This window comes from Drosophila serrata, unplaced genomic scaffold (genome assembly GCF_035046125.1).
Source record: "Drosophila serrata isolate PLE 108 unplaced genomic scaffold, ASM3504612v1 contig_275, whole genome shotgun sequence".
Classification (NCBI taxonomy): domain Eukaryota; kingdom Metazoa; phylum Arthropoda; class Insecta; order Diptera; family Drosophilidae; genus Drosophila; species Drosophila serrata.
In genome coordinates, this window is record NW_028257173.1 from 2950330 (window position 1) to 2969471 (window position 19142).

The window sequence follows — 19142 nt, forward strand, 5'->3', positions numbered from 1 at the left end:
ATAACTGAGGTTTGTCAACAGCTGTGTAAGGGAATGGCTACTGTTTTCCCTAGAGAAAATCCCTAGCCAAATAGGCTTTATCATGGGATGACCTCCTCCACATCAGATCGTTATCGTCTTGTTACCTAAAATGTATATATCTGAACATTGCTCTCTTCAATTAAAAGCCTTACAAAAACTGCAAAAATAATTCTACAATTTATTTTGTAACTATAATATTATCTAATCGATATACCGATAACCCATTACTATCGCATACTCACTCTGGCAGAAAATAATCAATATATTTCATAACGACTTCGCGAACGGGATCCTGTTGCTTGCCCGAAATACTTGGATACATATCGAAATCCATTTTGACAATGATATTATTGTTATTATTATTAATATTGCTGATGTTGCTGCCTGTTTCTGTTTTCATTATCGATATTACGGTAGTTGAATGCAATTCGTTTACCGTTACTGATATTTGATATTCAATATTTACAGTCTAAGTCTTCAAAACGATATGTATTTGTTTGACTCAATTTTGATTTGGCAATTTTATTAATATTTTTTGTTTGTATTTGTTTGCTGAGCTCAAAGCTGATGGGAATTTTTGTTTTTCCTCTCACCGCTGGTGCTTCTTCTTATTAGATATACACACATTAACACACGGTCGACTGGTTTCTCTGTGTGTGCAAACAACAGTTAATTGGGTTCTCTCTATTTTTCCCAGCTTCCCTCGCAATGAGTTTCACTTGCAATTACACACAAACATACAACATGTAGCTAAGGTGTGCTTGCTTTTTCAGGCCTTTCGGTAGGCCTCTTTTTAAAAATGTTTTTAACACTAAAAACAAACAAATCAACGAACTGGGGAGCTCTTTTATTTGTGTGCTGAGAGAGGGTAAAAATTCGACCGCTCTCTCTCTCTCACTCTCTTGCTGAATTCGTGTTCTTTTGGTTATTCAGCAACTCCGCCTCTCTCTCTCTCTCTGTCTCTCACTATTTGATCTCGCTCTCTCACTCACTGAGTGAAAATGTTAAAAATGCGCGCGAGACGATTTTTTCGCCTTTTCCTCCGGGGATTTTAATATTAATTGAAGTGCCTGGCGAACACTTTTGGCAATTGTTTAGCCAAATGTTAGTAAACAATTTCCCTAGCCTTTGTTCTTTTTCGTTTGAAACTTTTTCTATCGCTTTTTCGCTCGCACACACGAACACAGATTGCAACACACAGACTCGTAAACAGAAAACGAACTTTTTTCAAGGCGGTCTTCGCCCAAAATCACACAATTTAACAATCGAGCAACGGAATAAAATAAAAGCCCAAGCGACAAAAGCGATGCAAAGATTTAACTTTGGCTTCTAGGGGATTTTCGTGTTTGCATGGAAAGAGCTACTCAACATAACTGAAAATGTTGACGTCGCCGCCGCTGTTGTTGGCCGCAGTCACCGACGCAGTCGCTGGCTCTGCTGCAGAGAGCAAGAGAGCTGAACATGCAGCAGCAAAAACAACAAAAACAAAGATCCCAGGTTACAGCAGCTTTTGGTGGTGGCTTCTCTGAAGTTTCGAAGTTGGGTGGAGTGGGGGAGAGAGTGCTCAAGAGAGCAAGAGCACTGGAGTTGTTTTTGCATTACTGAAGTTGGCTGGCAAAAAAAGGCAGAGCGAGAGAGAGAGAGAGGAAGCTAAAGCAAAGCTTAGTAGTTAAAGTAAAGCTTGCAATTAGAGGACATTACATCAATAAATATTATGAAGAGGAAAAGTTGTATTGCTATGTTGCAATTGTATTTGATTTAAACATTCTGGTTATAAGATAAGTTATCTTATTTATAATAATACAAAATTATGTGACCTGACAAAGTTAAAACATTGTACAAGCTTTAAAGTTATACTTTATGCTTTATGTTTATACTTTTTCATTGTTTTTAATTTGTAAAATTAAATACACCTTATTTCAAGCCAAAGTTACAGAGAATGCTCATGTTAAAGGGCTTCACTGTACCCGCTGAGGTGTGTTTGTTGTCTTTATTACGCTTGAAACCCTTTATCGAGAGCGATTCGATACAATATTCCCATGGCCGGTTGCGCGTTCCACGTTTTCCGTTGGCTCGTGTTGAAAGCAAACAAAAAAAACGCATGAAAAATAAACAAACAAGAGATATAAACACACAGAAAAAACATGGGGGCAAAAAAGGAAAAACAGACAAAAACACAGCAGACAAACGAATCTTGCATTAATTTATACTGCAGAGAGAGCAGATACAAACTCCCGTTCTCTCCCACACACACACACACATGAAATGTAGAAAAGCAACATGGCTGCTTTTTCAAAAGCTTTTTAGCTGAATTCCAGATACAGAGAGAAAGAGAAACCATACAACATTTTTGTCAGCAAAAGAGAGCAAGAGAGTGCTAGACCCAGAGAGAGAGAGGGAGAGCGTGCTCATGGTGTAACGGCAAAAGAACTTTTGAAATTAATGTAAAATCCAAAAAATCTTTATTTTATAAAAATCTGTTCTTTTCGTAAATTTGTAACCTCGGAATTTGGGTTTGGTTAAGCTTATATTTTTTGTTGATCTAGGTTTCTTTGCTTGGAAAGAAATGGTATCACAGGTGAGGCGATGCAACAGCAGCATTAGCATCAGGCAACGAAAAGAGATGGCAAGAGGCGCCGCTCTCTATGCCACTTGACTATGACAAGTTGCCACGTTGAAGGCTCAATAACCCGTGTGCTAACTGTATAATAGTAACCCACCATCGTCATTCCACCACAACCTGCTTCCACCACCCACAAAACCCACCATCCGGCGCCAGAGATTCGATTATTTTATCATGCTGTTGCTTTGCGGGATATGAACGATTTAAATATGTATATTGAATGCGAATCAGCTGATTTTTATTTTGGTCCACAGGGTGGCCGATGACTGTGGGTGGTCTTACTTGGGTTAAACGAGGAAAATGTTCTGAATGGTTCAGTTTTCTCTCTTCAGAATTTATTACAATGATACTATTATTATTATTATGATATCTATCTTTTTTTCTACCTATCTATAGTAAAAACAGGCGGCTTAATCAATAGATAGGCTGCTGTTAGACATAATTCGATAATTCAATGTTTAGAACCTATAAAAACAATAGGATTCGTTCCTAAATGAAACCTTTTCTAACTTTAAAAGTTTTTTAATTATTAATATGTATATTATGTACTTATCCGGTTTTCAAGCACTTTTTTCCATGAATATATAAATAACATTTATGTTAAATTAGACTTACCTGCAAAAGAAAAGAGAAATATGCATTAATTAATGATGTCAAGTACAATAAACCTTAAAATTTAATTATAGATATATTTCCGCTTATTCACGCATTTTAAGATCTTCCGCAAGTTTACTAAATTTTTGGTTGCCTTTGGCTTTTTTTTTTACGACTTTTGCAACACTCCGACGAAAGCCAACGGATTTCGAAATCGCATCTAAATTGTTTGAGAAAATTGGTTATGGTCACGCAATGGAAAACCAAGTAAAGAAAATTAAAAAAATATAGGGGGGAAAAGAGAAAGAAATGTGCATGACGGTTGCGCTGTAAAATGATGATTTTAGGGGGAGAAATTAATAGTAATATTGGAGAATTTAACACGATATTAAAAAGTCTCAATATGAAAGATATTTTGAACATCTGACTGAGTTAGATAAGTTTTCATTGCAACAAATTTCTGCTTTCGAATATACTTTCTTTTTTTATAATATTTTGGTTTTGTAAATGTCTTATAGAATATATTTTGATACTTTTTATAGAGTGACTAAGCTAGGGGCTAATATAGGCCCAGAATAGTTATAATCGCCAGATAAATACATATTGAAAAATTCTCCCAAAGTATAATTAATACTTAAAAATAAACTAAATTATCAATGCTGTTGTTATTTTTTTCGGTGTATCTCATTTACTTCCTCTACATCTGTGCTGACCTGAATTGATCCCATTTACCTTGATTTCCTTAACCCCATTATTTGTATTTAACAATCGTTCCGCTTCGAAGGAAGCCACAAACAAAGTAAAAATCTCAAAAATATGCAAATTACTTGGGCAAATTTGTTGTATATTTTATTTTTGCCTGTTTTTCGCACAGTCAAAATGAGCGTAAATAAATGTTGTCAACAAAAAGTGATATTTGGTATTCATAGCTGGCAACGACAACGACGACGAGCAGCGTGTGCCAAGCCCCATCGAAATTTATAAATATACATTATAATCCAACAAATGTAACAGGGTAGTGTATCCACAAGATACCGCGCTAATGAGTGTTATTTTGCCGTGTGGATTTTATTGGGTAGTAAACAGCTGGGCGGCTGTTGGTTTTTCGCACATAACAACATTAACAACAGGCATATCATTGTGTGAATCGAAATCGGACCACGCCCCAACAATTAGCAACCGAAGGTCCCGGTCCCGGTCCCCCTTCTGCATTTTCGTAAAACCCAAAACCCAAAGAGATACGATACGATACGATACGATTCGATCTTACCAGTTGGCAACATGTTGCCAGCCGGATTTAGTTTGGTCGGCACGAAGAAAAAAATACACCAACAATTGTGTAACATAAAACAGTGTCTAACTGTGAACATAAAGATAGATGGATATTTCCAGGCATTGTCTTTTTTGTTGTTGTTATGAAACCCAAGACAACACAACAACACAACAGCACAACAATGAACAACACAACATTTAATCGCTTGGCTTGAGGCATCATCGTCTAGGCCGCATCTTTGTATACTCTCTTTTAAACGAGGTACATTTGTTACTATAAATTAAATACTTTAAAGATAAATTTGAAGCCTAAAAATCATTTATTTTTTTAGTATATAATTTTAACTCTTAACCATTTCATTTAATATTTAATGTATATAAAATATTAAGCAAGCCGCCCTTAGTTTTGTCAAAATCAAATGCATGCATGGACGAATCCTAGTTTGATAATAAAGAATTATTATTATATTACACAAAGATTGATCTTTTAATAATCTCCAAAAAGTAGAGAATTCAAATCTCGCTATATAAAATCCCTTTAATTTTTCTGCATCCAAAATCGTGAGCTTGGCTCTGCGGTTTTTTTTTTGTTTCTTACTTTCATTTTCAGAGTTTTTCCAGGCAATGGCAATTTAATGCCAGGCTGCAAGTCATTAGGTGCTGGTGCTGCTGCTGGTGCCTGCACAACGCTAGCCCGGCTCGATGCTGCCCCCTTGCGACCCGAGTTCGCTGAAAGCGAAAGGCAAACTCACGTCAAGTTCAACCTTTGACCTCAGGCATCTGCGGCTATGGCTGCGAGGGCGGTGGAGTGTTAAAAGCTCAACAAAAGCAGTTGAACACTGATTAACCACTCGAATGTTTTCCCCCCCTCTAATTTCCACTTGACGTGTCAATACCACATTAATTCGAATCCGAGTGTCAGGATAAAAGTCATTAATAAAATATATATAAAAAATATTTTTGGCTGACATTGAGCGATGTATTTGAAGAAGAAATATAAACTGATATCGTAAATGATTTCATCTTACATTTCATTTTAAAATCCCTTTCAATTGGTTTTTTAGTAAACTTCCTTGGTAAAATTTCCACCATTAAATACCGTCACGCATTTTAATTAAATTTATATGCAAATCGGTGGCAAGTGTCCCCACCTTTTAATTTAAATTTAATAAGAGGCACAAACATGTTAAGGCTAACTCTGATGCGGTCTTTTGCCTTTCACTCACGCACTGCGTCGAGAGTCGCAAATTGAAAAGATAAATAATGATGTTACTCATACAAAAAATAAAAGGAAATAAATAATAATAATAAGCAAGAAAATTTAAGGGAGAAACCAGCTGGATATTCGGCTTAAAATTGTATTTTTTCTTATATTTGTTACTTATTAAACAGTTTGTACTTGAATTTTAAAACTGATTCGATTTTATTTGCTTTAAAAATGCATCCTCAGTATTTATCCTTCATATATCTTAATGACACTCTTTGGGAGTGGAAACCATTAGCCAAACTCTATCCCTTTCATCTTTCAGAAAGTGCGTGTGCATTGGGATTATATCCAAATATAGATTCCAAGTATTCATAAATCTTTCAACAATTTGTTTGTTTGATGGTTGACGTCATGTGTTCGTTGGCATCGGCGGCATTCACTGAACATTGAAATGTTTGCACTCTGCGTATTTATCTTTTAATTGAGTCATAAAATCAACGCAGAGCCAAAAAGCGTCGAAAGATAAAAAAGTGGAAATATTTACAGTCAAAATACGTTCAGCAAAGAGCAGTAAAGTGACGTCAAATGGCAAAAATAAACCAAATAAACTGAAAATGAACTCTTTACAAACCCGATGAGAAGAAGAAAAAATAAACCAAGGTGGGGAAAACTTAACCAAGCTTGCAAGGTTGTGGTCACACCTCTCCTAAGTGGATTGATTTTCGATTTATATATATTTTTGCTCAGACTGCCTGGCGACCGTGCATCATCGTCATCATATCGTGGCAAATGTTTCAACGTTATTAAATCTATCTAGTATTTATGACTAGCAGCCGGCTAACGTAAGTTAACCGCAGTTGGGTAAACAACAAATCGCCAGCAATGAAACACGTACAACTGGCACATATACCATAATACATTATAGTTTCTATATGCTATTACCATATAGCACCACTATCGCTTGACCGCCGTCGCCTATAGCCTATCATTCATGTTTCACGTGCTAATCTTGTAAGTGGCGCGCGGGGGAAATATTGAAAATGGAAATGGAAACGTGTTTGTGCAATCAAATCAATTCCAAGCTGAGACCCCAGATGATAATGCCAGACAGAGCTAAAGACTATTACGGCTAGTGAATTATCAATTTATAGTTCTTTCTATTACTTTATATTTGTATTTTTTTGCAATGAATAATAATAATATTCTTTGTTGGGTTTAAGGCGTCAACCCGCTTCTAAGACAAGATAACCAGTCTTTCCTAGTTCTTACTAGGATATAGTTTTTATAATTGATTATTTAAATTAATAGGATTTAATTTAAATGAATTACTTGAAAAATACCTTATTTATTTACATTTTTTAGGGCAATATCCTTTGTTAGCTAACCATCTTCTGGGTTTGATAAACTTTTCCATTATATTATTCCCACTGATTTATAAATAAATGCTTCATTTATATGGTCGGGTAAATATTTGCACTACTAGTGTAAATATTAAATCATTATTATCGATGCCAGAAACTATTTTTTTTGCGTGGGTTTAAATTCTTTCAAATTTCTATAAGTTTCAATTATTCTTCGAAATAACTATGGCCTATACAATAATTTTAATTGTAAATATGACGCATAAGTCACTTAAATATACAACAATTTGAATTAGAAAAAATTACAAATAAAAATTTTCCAAATATGTTTTCTGAATGAAAATTTTAGCGCAATGAACTTAAGTACTTCCTTTCAAAAAATTTAAAACCGCTTTCATAAAATCTCAATTAAGGTTTTTAGTTCAAGGGATTTTCCTACATTTTATGATCTAAAATTCCTATGAAAATTCCGCTCATAATTGATTTAACACATTTTCACATTCATAATTTGCAGAAATCTTGCAATCCATTCACAAATTATTTGGCAATATTCTGTAAATAAACCATGTTATGGTCATTAAGTTACGAATTTCCATTTTATGACTACTCGTAATGGATTTTATACATTTAGTTAATGAATACAGGAAAGACGTTGGTAATTGATTCACAGCTGAAGAAATCTCTCAATTAAAATTCACAAATAATTTACCACACCATTTTTCTACACGTTAATGTCTTACAACCACGTAAATCCTTTTTGGCGAAAACAAAAATCCATTTCACACACTCACAGGTAAACAACTTTTTAGCGGTTGAACACCTGAAGAAAAATACGCGGCCATGCGAAAACACTTTTCATGGTCAATCTAATTTGCATGTGCGTTACTCTGAACATGGATATATATATATAGGAAAATGTGTATATTTATTAAGGGGGAGAGAAATCTGTAGACAAATATTTTCGGGTTTTTCAGCTTTGAAAATTGCCTAAAAACAAAAATTTCAGGCTAATAATAAATAACAAAGGAAAATAACTTTGTTGAACTGAAGTTTTTAAGGTTCTGACTAGAGTTAAAATACGTTTTAAAGGGTATAAGAACATATATAATTATGGTGAGGTTTTTCTAATAATATAATATTTCTAATAATGTTCATATTTTTGTGAACAAAAAATTTTACAGCCTTCGACCTTGAATTGCTCACAACATGTGTAATTTTTATGCTGTTGTTTTGGTTTCGCTTCAACTGAAACAAACAGATGGCTCTATGGAAATTCGATTCTGTGGCGCCTCTTTCACCTTGAAGTGAACATTTTTAATTGTCTTGCCTCTGCGCAGCCTTTCTATATAAGATTCGTAGATTTATGCCGCCCCCTGCTGATATTGTTTATATCTGGCCAGCACAGTATTATTGTTTATATTCTTCTCATTTTTCTTTCAGACGCTTGGTTCGCGTAAATCGAGAATTTATTGAACATTATTTATTCACCTTTTGGCACAGAGAGTCCCGGTATTCACACATTTGTAGAATGTTCAGAAGATTAATTATTCTTGTATACTGTCTTTCTTTTTTTTTGCATTTTGCATTTCGTTTCATTTATCATGATTTGACATTGTTTTAATGTCAAGGTTAATGCATTATCGCTATATGCGTAGTGCTTTGTTCGATTTGTGGTCTGATGATTAAAACAGAGTCAGTCGATGGTTGGAAATATATATTATATGACTTGGTTTCAGTGAAAGATTTTGCTTATGAATAATATTTGGTACCAAACAATAATGTATAGCTTTAAAAATATAGAAAATATATTTAAAATATATATTGTTTGGTAATTTTAAAAGGTTTTGTTAAGAAAACGAATATATTTTATTTCTCTTTCTATTCTGTATCCTAGTTGTATTTTCTACATTATATCCTTCTATTGGGAAGAAATTTGTCCAACCCTTAATTGAACATAAATAGATAAACCATTCAATCGATATCGCGATATAAATAAGTTATTTCGATTACCGCCGATGAGCTTCAAAAGGAACCTCCTTCTGAAACGACAACAAAAAGCTTTTCCTCGGCGCGTTTTTTTTTTGTTGTATTCTGAAACATGTGTTGCCGCTTTCACGCCGCTTTTCCACTTGAAAAAACTCTGTCGCACTTTTCTCCACTTTACCCGCACGCTCACCGACATCACAGTTATAAGCGCTGCTGGGCACGAAAAGGTCAAAGGTCGCGACACGACCTTTTGAGGTGCATTTACCTTTTCACAGTCGTTGACACAAAAAGACACAAAAAAAAAACTATATTATTTTTTCGTGTTTTGTTTCTGAGCAGGGGGCGTGGCACAAGCTCTTTATACCTTTCTTCCCTTTTTACTTTTGTTATTATTATAGTTCAGGTTCTCTTAGTTCGTCTGTCTAGGCCTTTCAAGATTTGTGAATACTTTTTTGTTTGTCTGCGAGTTCAAGGCAGTTCATTGATAAAACGAACAAAAACGAAAAAGAAGAAATGATTTCGCCTAATTACAACTCATTGTTTAGTTGCGGGCGTGAATTAAAAAAAAGTTGAGGGAGGCCACTAAAGGTTGGAACAAACAAAAAGACAAATTACAATTGCGCGTGCCAGAAGATAATGCTAAGGAAGGGAAGTGAAATTGTTTTAGCAAAGACATGGGACTAATGACATCTTCTCTGAAGTAAAAATTACTCTCTGCACATTGCTTAATATTCAGCGCCCTTAAAAAATAATCGAGATGATGTCATAAGTACGCTTTAAGTTGAACAAATTAGCTCTTTACTTTATAATAACTATGGAAAAATATTACCAGTAGTTTGAGGTTAGTAACATTTAATTAATTCTTTAAATCTTGCTAGGTTTATATGGTGAGGTTCAGATTTTATCCTGTTCTATATTTTTTATTTCAAAGCACAGAATGACTCACAAAGAAAACTTATACCTTTATCTTACTTTCAATATTATGTAAAACAGAAATATATAATCTTACTTTAATCTTAAGTTCTTTAAGGTAATAACAATGAGCAATTTAATATGTATATATATATCTTTCATAATTATATTAAATAACAATAAACCAATGCAAGATGAAAAAGCCTTGGGCTCATTTACAATCCCTTATCAACATTTTCATACGCATATTACTTTTAAAAGAGATAACACCCCAGTTTCTAGGGGCAGTAAAACAAAGAAATAATAAAAAGTCGGAGCAAAAATTTGCGTCAGAATGGGGAGAAAGTTAATCGATTTAATGAAATTTAAGATGAATAATTGCTGAGGCAGCTTAATAATAGACAATGACGTCATTTTGAAATATTAAATGCAGTTTATAGGAATATTTGTCGAATGATTTCGGATTTAATCTTTTTAATCTTTCTAATTGCTTTTGGAAAAATACTTTCTATAAGTTCACAAATTAAAAATTAAAATCAAAGCTTTAGTTAACCCTGAACTGGAGATTAGTTCCCAGAGGGTTTCTATTAATAATATTAGTACTATGTGAAAAAAGGAAACTTCAACTAAACTTAAAAATTGAATTCATAATAAAAGAACTAGGAAAGATAATTTACCTTAAAATGTTCCAACCTTTAGTTATAGTCTCAAAAAAAAAACCATTGAAAAATAAGAAATATATTTTCATGAAAACAGAATCCTTAATCAAAGAACTAGGAAATATATAAATTATGTATATAAGAACAGTAAGAAGCTTACGCTTTCCAATTAGCCATACAAGAAATATATTAAATTAATCAATAATACTTAATCTACGAACTAGGAAATATAGACCTTATTTATTAAAGAAAACTAAGAAGCATTTTTTCAAGGTAAAGAACCTTACATTTTTCAACCTTTAGCCATAAAAGAATTACACACAATCTCAAATTAAAAGGATTATTTAATCGCCAGACCGTAAAGCCCAGTCATTAACTCATCCTATATGTGTACCGTTAGCCCATAAAGATGATGTGACATCCGGTTAGAAAAAAAGCTGAAAAACTATACATACTCGGCCCTATAAAGCGCATTTTGCAATATGCAATTAGAAATGCAATGAGCGATGAATGCGATAAACGGTCAAACAAATGAAATTCTCTGTGTCCGCCAATGCAAAAAGGGGGAGAAGAGGGGACTGTTGCCAGAGGGCATGCACATGTGCGCGCGTGGCTGTTAAAATAAACAAAAGCCACCCGCAATCGCTAAAAAGTGGGGGGAAAATTGAACCAAGACGGGGGCGAGGAGAGTGCAGAGAGTAATTTATAAAAAGCAGCAGCAAAGGTAGAAAAAATGCAACAATTTTTGCTTCTATCGCAAGCTCTCCTCAAATGACTTTTAATTTTAATTGATTTTTGTTAGCAACTTTTCAATGAACATGTAGAGCTTTCAGTTTGTAGTTTGTAAAATTATTTATTACATATAAAATAATGATTTTAGAGCTTATTTTTTTAAAAGGTTAAATATATATTTTAAATGCCAAGTTAACCCATATTAACCAATTTCTATCGTGCTAGGTTGACATACAATTCCCGCTTCTATAATAACTTTCTATATATAACTGATTCTATTGCTTCTCATGCATATTTATAAGATTAACGTCTAGAAAAACTGGAAGTACTTAACGCTAGGCATAAATCCCATAACTTAGGCCTGCTTATTTCCATTACAAATTTAAATGTAGAGGTATGCGAGAAAATGTTTGCATCTTCAAGGTCTTTAAAGGGCATTACAGAGAGCGTGAAAAATCAAAAAGGGGGAAAGAATTTTCCATTTAAGATTTTACACATTTTTGTAAAGCAAAATGAACTTAGTTTTAAGAAATTTAATCATTTTTTTTTATGTTTTTTAGCAAATATAACAGAACAGAGGGATGAGTTTGAGTTCTCTAATAAGTATGCAATACTTTTTTGGTAATGGAAATCCTGGTATTTTATATTCAGTACACCCTAACTAACTGCCTATAAAGGGTTGTAAAGTCACCTGTATTCCCATTATACAAAAATGATAAATTAATTTTGATATTAAAGGAATACAGATTACCCCCAAAAATCGTACATTTTAATTCAAGTTTTAAGCATGTTAAGCTTAATATTACTTTCGCCAGTAGTTGCTAAAAAGTATGCAATACTTTCTGGAAACTAAGATCTAACATTCAGGGTATTCAAGCAGAGCTCTTGTAAATACTATCCCATATTTGTTTAATACAGAAATTCTTTAAAACAACTTACAATCGGTAATTAACTAAGTCAAGTTTTTTTTCCTACTTCCACTTTTACCACTATCGAGGGGCATTAAGTAGTTGCTTTATCTAAGAATGTTATACTAGAGAATGATGAAAGGCAGACTCTGCAAGGAACTTACTTATCAACTTCGGTGCTGAACATTCGCACCATATGACGTTGCAGATACTGGGGCACGGATTGTGGCGAGGCTGGTGGCGTCTGATAGGGATTCATCATGGCCTCATCATCGTCAAAGTAACCCGATGAGGTGGAGGATGTGGTTCGCGGATACTTTAACATTTTCTCGCGCTTAATTTATGAGCTCCTCCTCTAGATTTACTGGCTTTTAATTTGACCTGATGTTTGGTTTAAAAGTAAATATTTACTTTTCTCACTTTCGAGTTTATCTCTTTTTTGGGTTTCAATTTATTAGCGCTTTTCCACGACTTGTTTATTTTATTTTTTCTCGGTGTGTATGTGAACCTTTCTTTGTTTTCTTTCTCTTGTTTATTGTTATATAAAAACACACAGGCACACGCACATATATGTATATATTCTGCACTTAATTATTATTCAATCGGGCGAAGAAAGGAGAGACAGCTAAACGAATTGTGTAGCCGGTCGAACGACAACTAAAAACAAAAATTGCTTTGGATTTTCGAATTTTGCATTGAAGAGACCGAGAGGCAACGAGAGAAACTGAGAGAAAAATAACATGCACTTCAGCTTGGACAACAACACCAAGCACAGCTCTCGATACGTTTGGCCAATTGTATTTATAATTTTATTTATATATTTTTGTATTGTATATATATATATTTTGCTTTTTTTCCTTTTTAGCATTTGCATACATTGTTGTTATTTCGAGTATGACTCTCTGATAAATTGTTAAGCGCTGTCTGGAACTGGTTGCGCGTGCCAAATAGCAAAAAACTAATATATGAGCAAACGGAAATCCAAGGGAGCACCGGGAGAGAGACAACTGAACTCTGCGGCAATTAATCAAGAAGAAGTCTTGACTAAAAATAAATATTAACCAATTAAATTTATCAGCCAAGATACAAGGCACAGCAGCCGCACTCGAAGAGAAGGAGGTGTCAAGATACAAAGTTATGAGTCTTGGAAACAATTTCATTTTAAGCTAAATATGTTCTTAGATATGGAAGGAATTTTACTGAGTATGAACGTGATTTTTTGAAAGAACTGGTGGTTGGTATATAAAGTAAAAATGTTTATATACTATATAAAACTTAATGCTTAGTTTAAAAAACATTTTAATTAATAGTTTGATTAAATTTATCAAGACTTGTAAGCTTTTATTTCTGCCTTAAGAAGAAAGAAATATTCTTTTCTGTTATTATACCCTAGCAGGGTATTATAATTTCAGTCAGAAGTTTGCAACGCAGTGAAGGAGGCACCTCCAACCATATAAATTATATATATTCTTGATCAGGATCAACAGCCGAGTCGATCTAGCCATGTCCGTCTGTCCGTCTGTCCTTCTGTCCGTCTGTCCGTCTGTCCGTTTCTACGCAAACTAGTCTCTCAGTTTTGATGCTATCTGAATGAAACTTTGCAGTTAGCCTTCTATATACTCTCACTCGTATATATGTCGGAACGGGCCGGATCGGACGACTATATCATATAGCTGCCATAGGAATGATCGGATAATTTTTACAAAAAAAATTAGAACAATTTCAGTTTTCAACAGAATTTGATCAAATTTGAGATATAGCCATTTGACTATACTGTACAATTTTGCATAAAATTTTATGAAAATCGGACTACTATATCATATAGCTCCTATAGGAACGATCGAGAAATTAATACAATTAAATTTATAACTTTTTCAGTTTTCAGCTGATTTTCATCAAATTTGGAGTATAGCCATTTTATATAAGTCTTAAATTTTGTGTCAAATTTCATGAAAATCGGACGACTATATCATATAGGTGCCATACAAACGATCGTTTGATGTGGAGGAAAAATGCAAATCAGTGAATGTAAAACTGCAAATATAATATGTATAGGTGAATGAAATGAAAGCAGGTATTACTTCATTGTTTTTTAACACAAGTATATATAATTTATATTGTATGGATTTCTATTCATAGAAGTTCTATCTGCAAGGGTATATAAACTTCGGCGTGCCGAAGTTAGCTTCCTTTCTTGTTTTTGTTATATTTTTCTCCACATTTAACCTTATTTTCCAACACCACTTTCACTATTTAAATTTTACACATTATTCTCTTTGAATTTATCCAAAACTACACTTCCATCTTCATTGAGATATTCAAGCAAATTAATTGCCGATCGCCCTCGAAGAAAAACTGAATGTAAAATAGCAAAAGGAAAAACTTTTTGTGAACCAACTAACAACGTACGTATTTTTATGTATTTTGTTTTTGCGTTTTGGCGCTGGCTGGTGGCTTATTTTTAGATTTTTTTCAAATTCGATTTAGATAAATTGTGCGTGCGATCGTTGGGTTAGAGTACATAGATAGATTTGTATCTGACTGCCGCAGAAGTATATATGGGAGGCTCAAAGATTCGGCGATAAATAAGCAAAAGAATTCCCAATCAGACAGTAACAAGGTCAGGGTACAGAGAGACAACAACAATAATAACAACAAAAACGGCAGCAACAATTAACGCACGTCATCGCTCGTCGCGTATCCGACGGATACCAAAATATAGAGAGCCGCTTCTACTGTGGCGAGCATTCAACTTAAATTATAACAAATTGTTTAAACAAATACTTTTCGTTTAGGCACACAAGATTTTTTTGTTTTTTCTTTGCGTTGATATTTTGTGTTTGTTTAGTAACTTTCAGTGGCCACAGGTTTTTTCTTTTTTTTTTTTGCTCGCGTTTTGCGTCTCACGCCGGCGACAAGTTTTTGTTTACTGAATTCAAAACCGAAAAACCGATTTTTACACAAAATCCAAAAAAAATACACGACCAGCGGCAGCGTTGGCGGTGGCGGCTGTGCGCTCTGTCGGCGGCAGCAATAAAATTATTTTCAAAAATACATTTTTCCTGCGTTTCTCCTCTCTTTAGTTTTTTGGGAAGACAGCAAAACGTCGACGACGACAGCGGCGAGAAGCAAAATTTACACACACGACCGGAGCCGAAGGTATATTTTGTTAATTTTTTTTTATTTTGTGGAGCAAACGAACAACGTTGAACGATAACAAGCTAAGAAAAAAAAGAGTCCAAAAAAGCAAACAAATAACAAAAAAATAGCAAAAAACAGAGTAGATTACATCAAAAGCTCCGTTCTGAGCGTTTACTCTTATCAGGTAGAATATCCTATCTAATCGCAGTCTGATAATTAGCATTGAGTGATAGGTGGCCACGCCCGCTTTGGAGGAATATATTCATAGTATATTTATACAAATATATTTATATGTTTATAACAAATAGAGAGAGAACTGAAAACAAGCTATAGACATGGAGATAAAGAGGGAAACAGCTGTGGGATTTGTTGAGGGATTTTAGCTGTGAAGACTTGGCGCAAAAATAAAACCAATAATCGCATGATTGAAAGGCAATCATCATCAATTATAGCATTTGACCAGCCAGAGTGATGTGCGATTGGTTTTTGCTTTTGAATTTTAAAACAATGATTTTTTTGTACAAGAAGGTAAAAGTATTTCAAAACCATCAAATATAAAATAAAGAAAGGAATTTTGATATTTAAAATACGAATTTTTGTTAAGAGCTGATTGGTTTTGGCTTAGGGCAATGTTTTCTTTGTATATATAGAAATATTAAAAAGTTATGTTTAATATATAATACAAATTAGGATATTTAACCATATTTAATTGCCTGACTGAGCAGCTTGGCTAATATTGAGCATTTTATGATATTTTTAAGGCGCGGAACTAATTCTTAATATCTTCTTTTATAGTTTCCCAGCTTCGTTTATTTATAAACAGTATTTTTTAAAAATGTCTCAATAAAAAACTGAATATAAATTTGAAACCTTATATCAAATTAAAAACAGTTTTCAATAACTTTAAAATTTTCTTTTCCATTTTTATATTTCAAAAGACCAGCCGCTATCTTTGTGTTATCAACAAGTCAAAGAAACGGTATTTACGAGCTTAAACATTTAAAAATCAAGCTTAAATGTTCAATATGTAAATGAGACTGATAAGAACCCAAAGACCCAAAATCAAAGACATACTAATACGAACAAAGAATAGCTGATATCAAAAGTTATAAGAGCTCAGAAATGTCTAGAACCTTAAGGCACCTCAAACTTGTTATAAACTCTAGAAAACACCCCACTGATTATCCCATATCCTATAGTTATTCCTAACCAAATTACAATACGTTAAAATCACTCTCACAACACCTAATCAAATAAATCTGATATAACCCAATCCCAACCTCTGTAGTAATTCTGCACTGACGTCACACTGAACAAATAAGCAACTATCAAATGACAGGAAAAGCGTGTGTGTGCAGCGCTTTGATTATAAGCCACTCGACTAATGAACTCTAGTTAAATAAATATGAAAATGCGAAAAATCAAAGCAAATAACAGAAAAAGTAATCAACATGTTATATGAAACACGACTTATCGAGTGTTCTACGTAAATGCAAAAAAATAAACACACAATTTAAAGGGAAATTATGAATCAAGGAATGAAATTAGATTTCATAAGCGGTAAATTGCAGGAAGAAAAGCATCAAGAAAATCCGATGAAAGACAAGAAATTGCGACAAGTGTCGAGTTAGCGTGAAATTTATAGCCAACAACAGGCCGCGCCTGAGTGAAAGAAAAAGCCAAAGGAAAAAGGAAAAATTGAATGGGGGAAAAAGCGAGGCAAAGGCGAAAAATGTATAGCAAACGATTCAGATTCAGTTTTGCTTTCTGATTTAAGCAAATTACAGCAGCTGGCCACCTGCGCGTATACGTAATGTGAATTTATTGCCTCATTAGAGTTGAGCGCAAATGTTAAAGCGGCAAAAATAGTTTGTAGCCAAAGCGAATTTATGCTTGGCATATTTTTTTTTATTTTTTCCCCCCAACTGAAACATCACCCACCACTTATCGGGGATCGGGGGATTGGTATATCTTTTTGTATATATATAATATAGGTAAACACAGACGTAAACACATCTAATTAGCGTTTAATTGCAATTCGGTTGAAAGTCGACATTGCGACATGGGCAGCTGTCAGTTCAAAACGTTTCTCATCAAGGAACTCGAAGTCTTATCTGGTTTGCGATAATCTATATAGCTATAGTAGAAGTCGGCTGATAAGCTGGGAATGTTGGGCATAACTTAGTCATTTGATATATATTTGGACTATTAGTCATTGTAATGCGACAAAACCCCGGATACAGGAAATCCTTTGCTGTATTTTGTAAAATAATTTATAGTCCAGATTTCATTATAAAGATTGCTTAAGAACTTTTGATTTAATGAATATCACATAACGAAAAAGGTAATTTATTATATTCATTTCTTATTAAGTTTATGTTTAAGTTCTATAAAAACTATCTCAGCTTGATCTTTAAAATCTGTAAAATGATGTCAGCCCTTTGCATAAAATATATATATTTATTATTGCATTTTAGACACCTAAGTTCACCCCTTTTTTTTGTTGCTAATCGATGTGGTTAACCAGGTGTTGCAGTCACGTATCTCTGAGTTTCTACTGTTTTTACAGCACTTACAGCGCTACAGAGTAAATATTTGGCATGGCGTATTTTTTCTTTTTAATTAACAGTCAATATTCCGAGCACAGAGCTCCTCCGACTCGGGCCAGAGTCTTAAACTCTGATGTTCTTATGGAACCATATCAAGTTGTGCAAACACTTAAATACCCCGCAATGCAGACTGACAGGAAACTTAAATGGTTTTGTGTCGAGGGATTACTAACCAGGAGTTGAGGGAGCCAACGTGCGGATGGGTCAATAAATTCCAGTTGTAGCAAAAATATTTGTAATTGGATACGATAAAGAAGTTAACATGGGAATAAATATAAGGCATACAAAGAAAAAATAAGAGGGATAATTGTAATTACAAAATTGTAAAGGATATTTAGTAAGAATTAAGTGAAAACCTTACATTTTTATATCCTTTGCAAGGGTTAATAATTTCAGAAAGATGCTTGAAACAGTGTGAAGGAGCCATTTCCGACCCTATTAATCATATATATCATCAAAAGCTGAATCGATCTAGCCATCTCCGGCAGAAAAATAAATTTTGAAAAATTTTAAATTTGTTATGCGATTTTAAAACTATGATTTATCGAAAAAAAATCCATATACAAATATAACAAAATATTGATATAGGTGCGAATATTTTAAGTTTAGTTATGAGCGATATGCCCTGAGATGCTAAAAATCAAATGAAATCTGCGAGGATATATTAACGTTGCCTTCCCAAAGTTACTTTACTTGTTTATTTTGATTAAAATCCAAAACGTCTTTAAAATATTCAATAAAACTTTCGATCAAAAAATTTTTACACATTTTGACACTGACAAAACACCTCCCTCAATGTTTTTAGTCGCAACCCTCGTTCGCATTATTAATCGCTACACGTTCCTGTTCTTAATTAACCCCTTGATACAATTATTCCAACCCATTTAACTTACTGTCTTTGGTGGTAATTACATAGTTGAAATGGAAACGCTTACCTGCAATGAAAATAGAAAAATAAATATCAATTAATTAATTGTAATCCAATTTCCAATCAATTTTCAAGTACTTATGCCTAGGTAAATAATTAACTTTAAACTGATTGAAAGCGTGCTGTCAATTCCGATATTCGAAAACGACGACGCAATATATAGCAACAATGAAGGGAAGAAAATAAAAT

At 33.7% G+C, this 19142-nt stretch overlaps 1 protein-coding gene across 13 annotated transcripts in view; it reads right to left on the minus strand.

Annotated features, from left to right (window-relative positions):
• bun (TSC22 domain family member bunched) overlaps positions 1 to 19142 on the minus strand; it is a 118466-nt gene that overhangs the window by 33213 nt on the left and 66111 nt on the right. Inside the window, exons 1-2 of one of the 13 annotated variants that reach the window (XM_086834765.1) lie at positions 15060 to 18902; positions 12440 to 12932 (exon numbers count right to left, since the gene is read on the minus strand). The exons of 10 other annotated variants lie outside the window; for them this stretch is intronic. In XM_086834765.1, the coding sequence (XP_086690891.1) occupies positions 12440 to 12600 (161 nt within the window). In that variant the 5' untranslated portion in view covers positions 12601 to 12932; positions 15060 to 18902. Of the gene's footprint in view, positions 1 to 263; positions 12403 to 12439; positions 12933 to 15059; positions 18961 to 19142 lie in introns of those variants that run through there. 2 more of the 13 variants (XM_020952247.2, XM_086834761.1) reach the window with 2 other exon arrangements.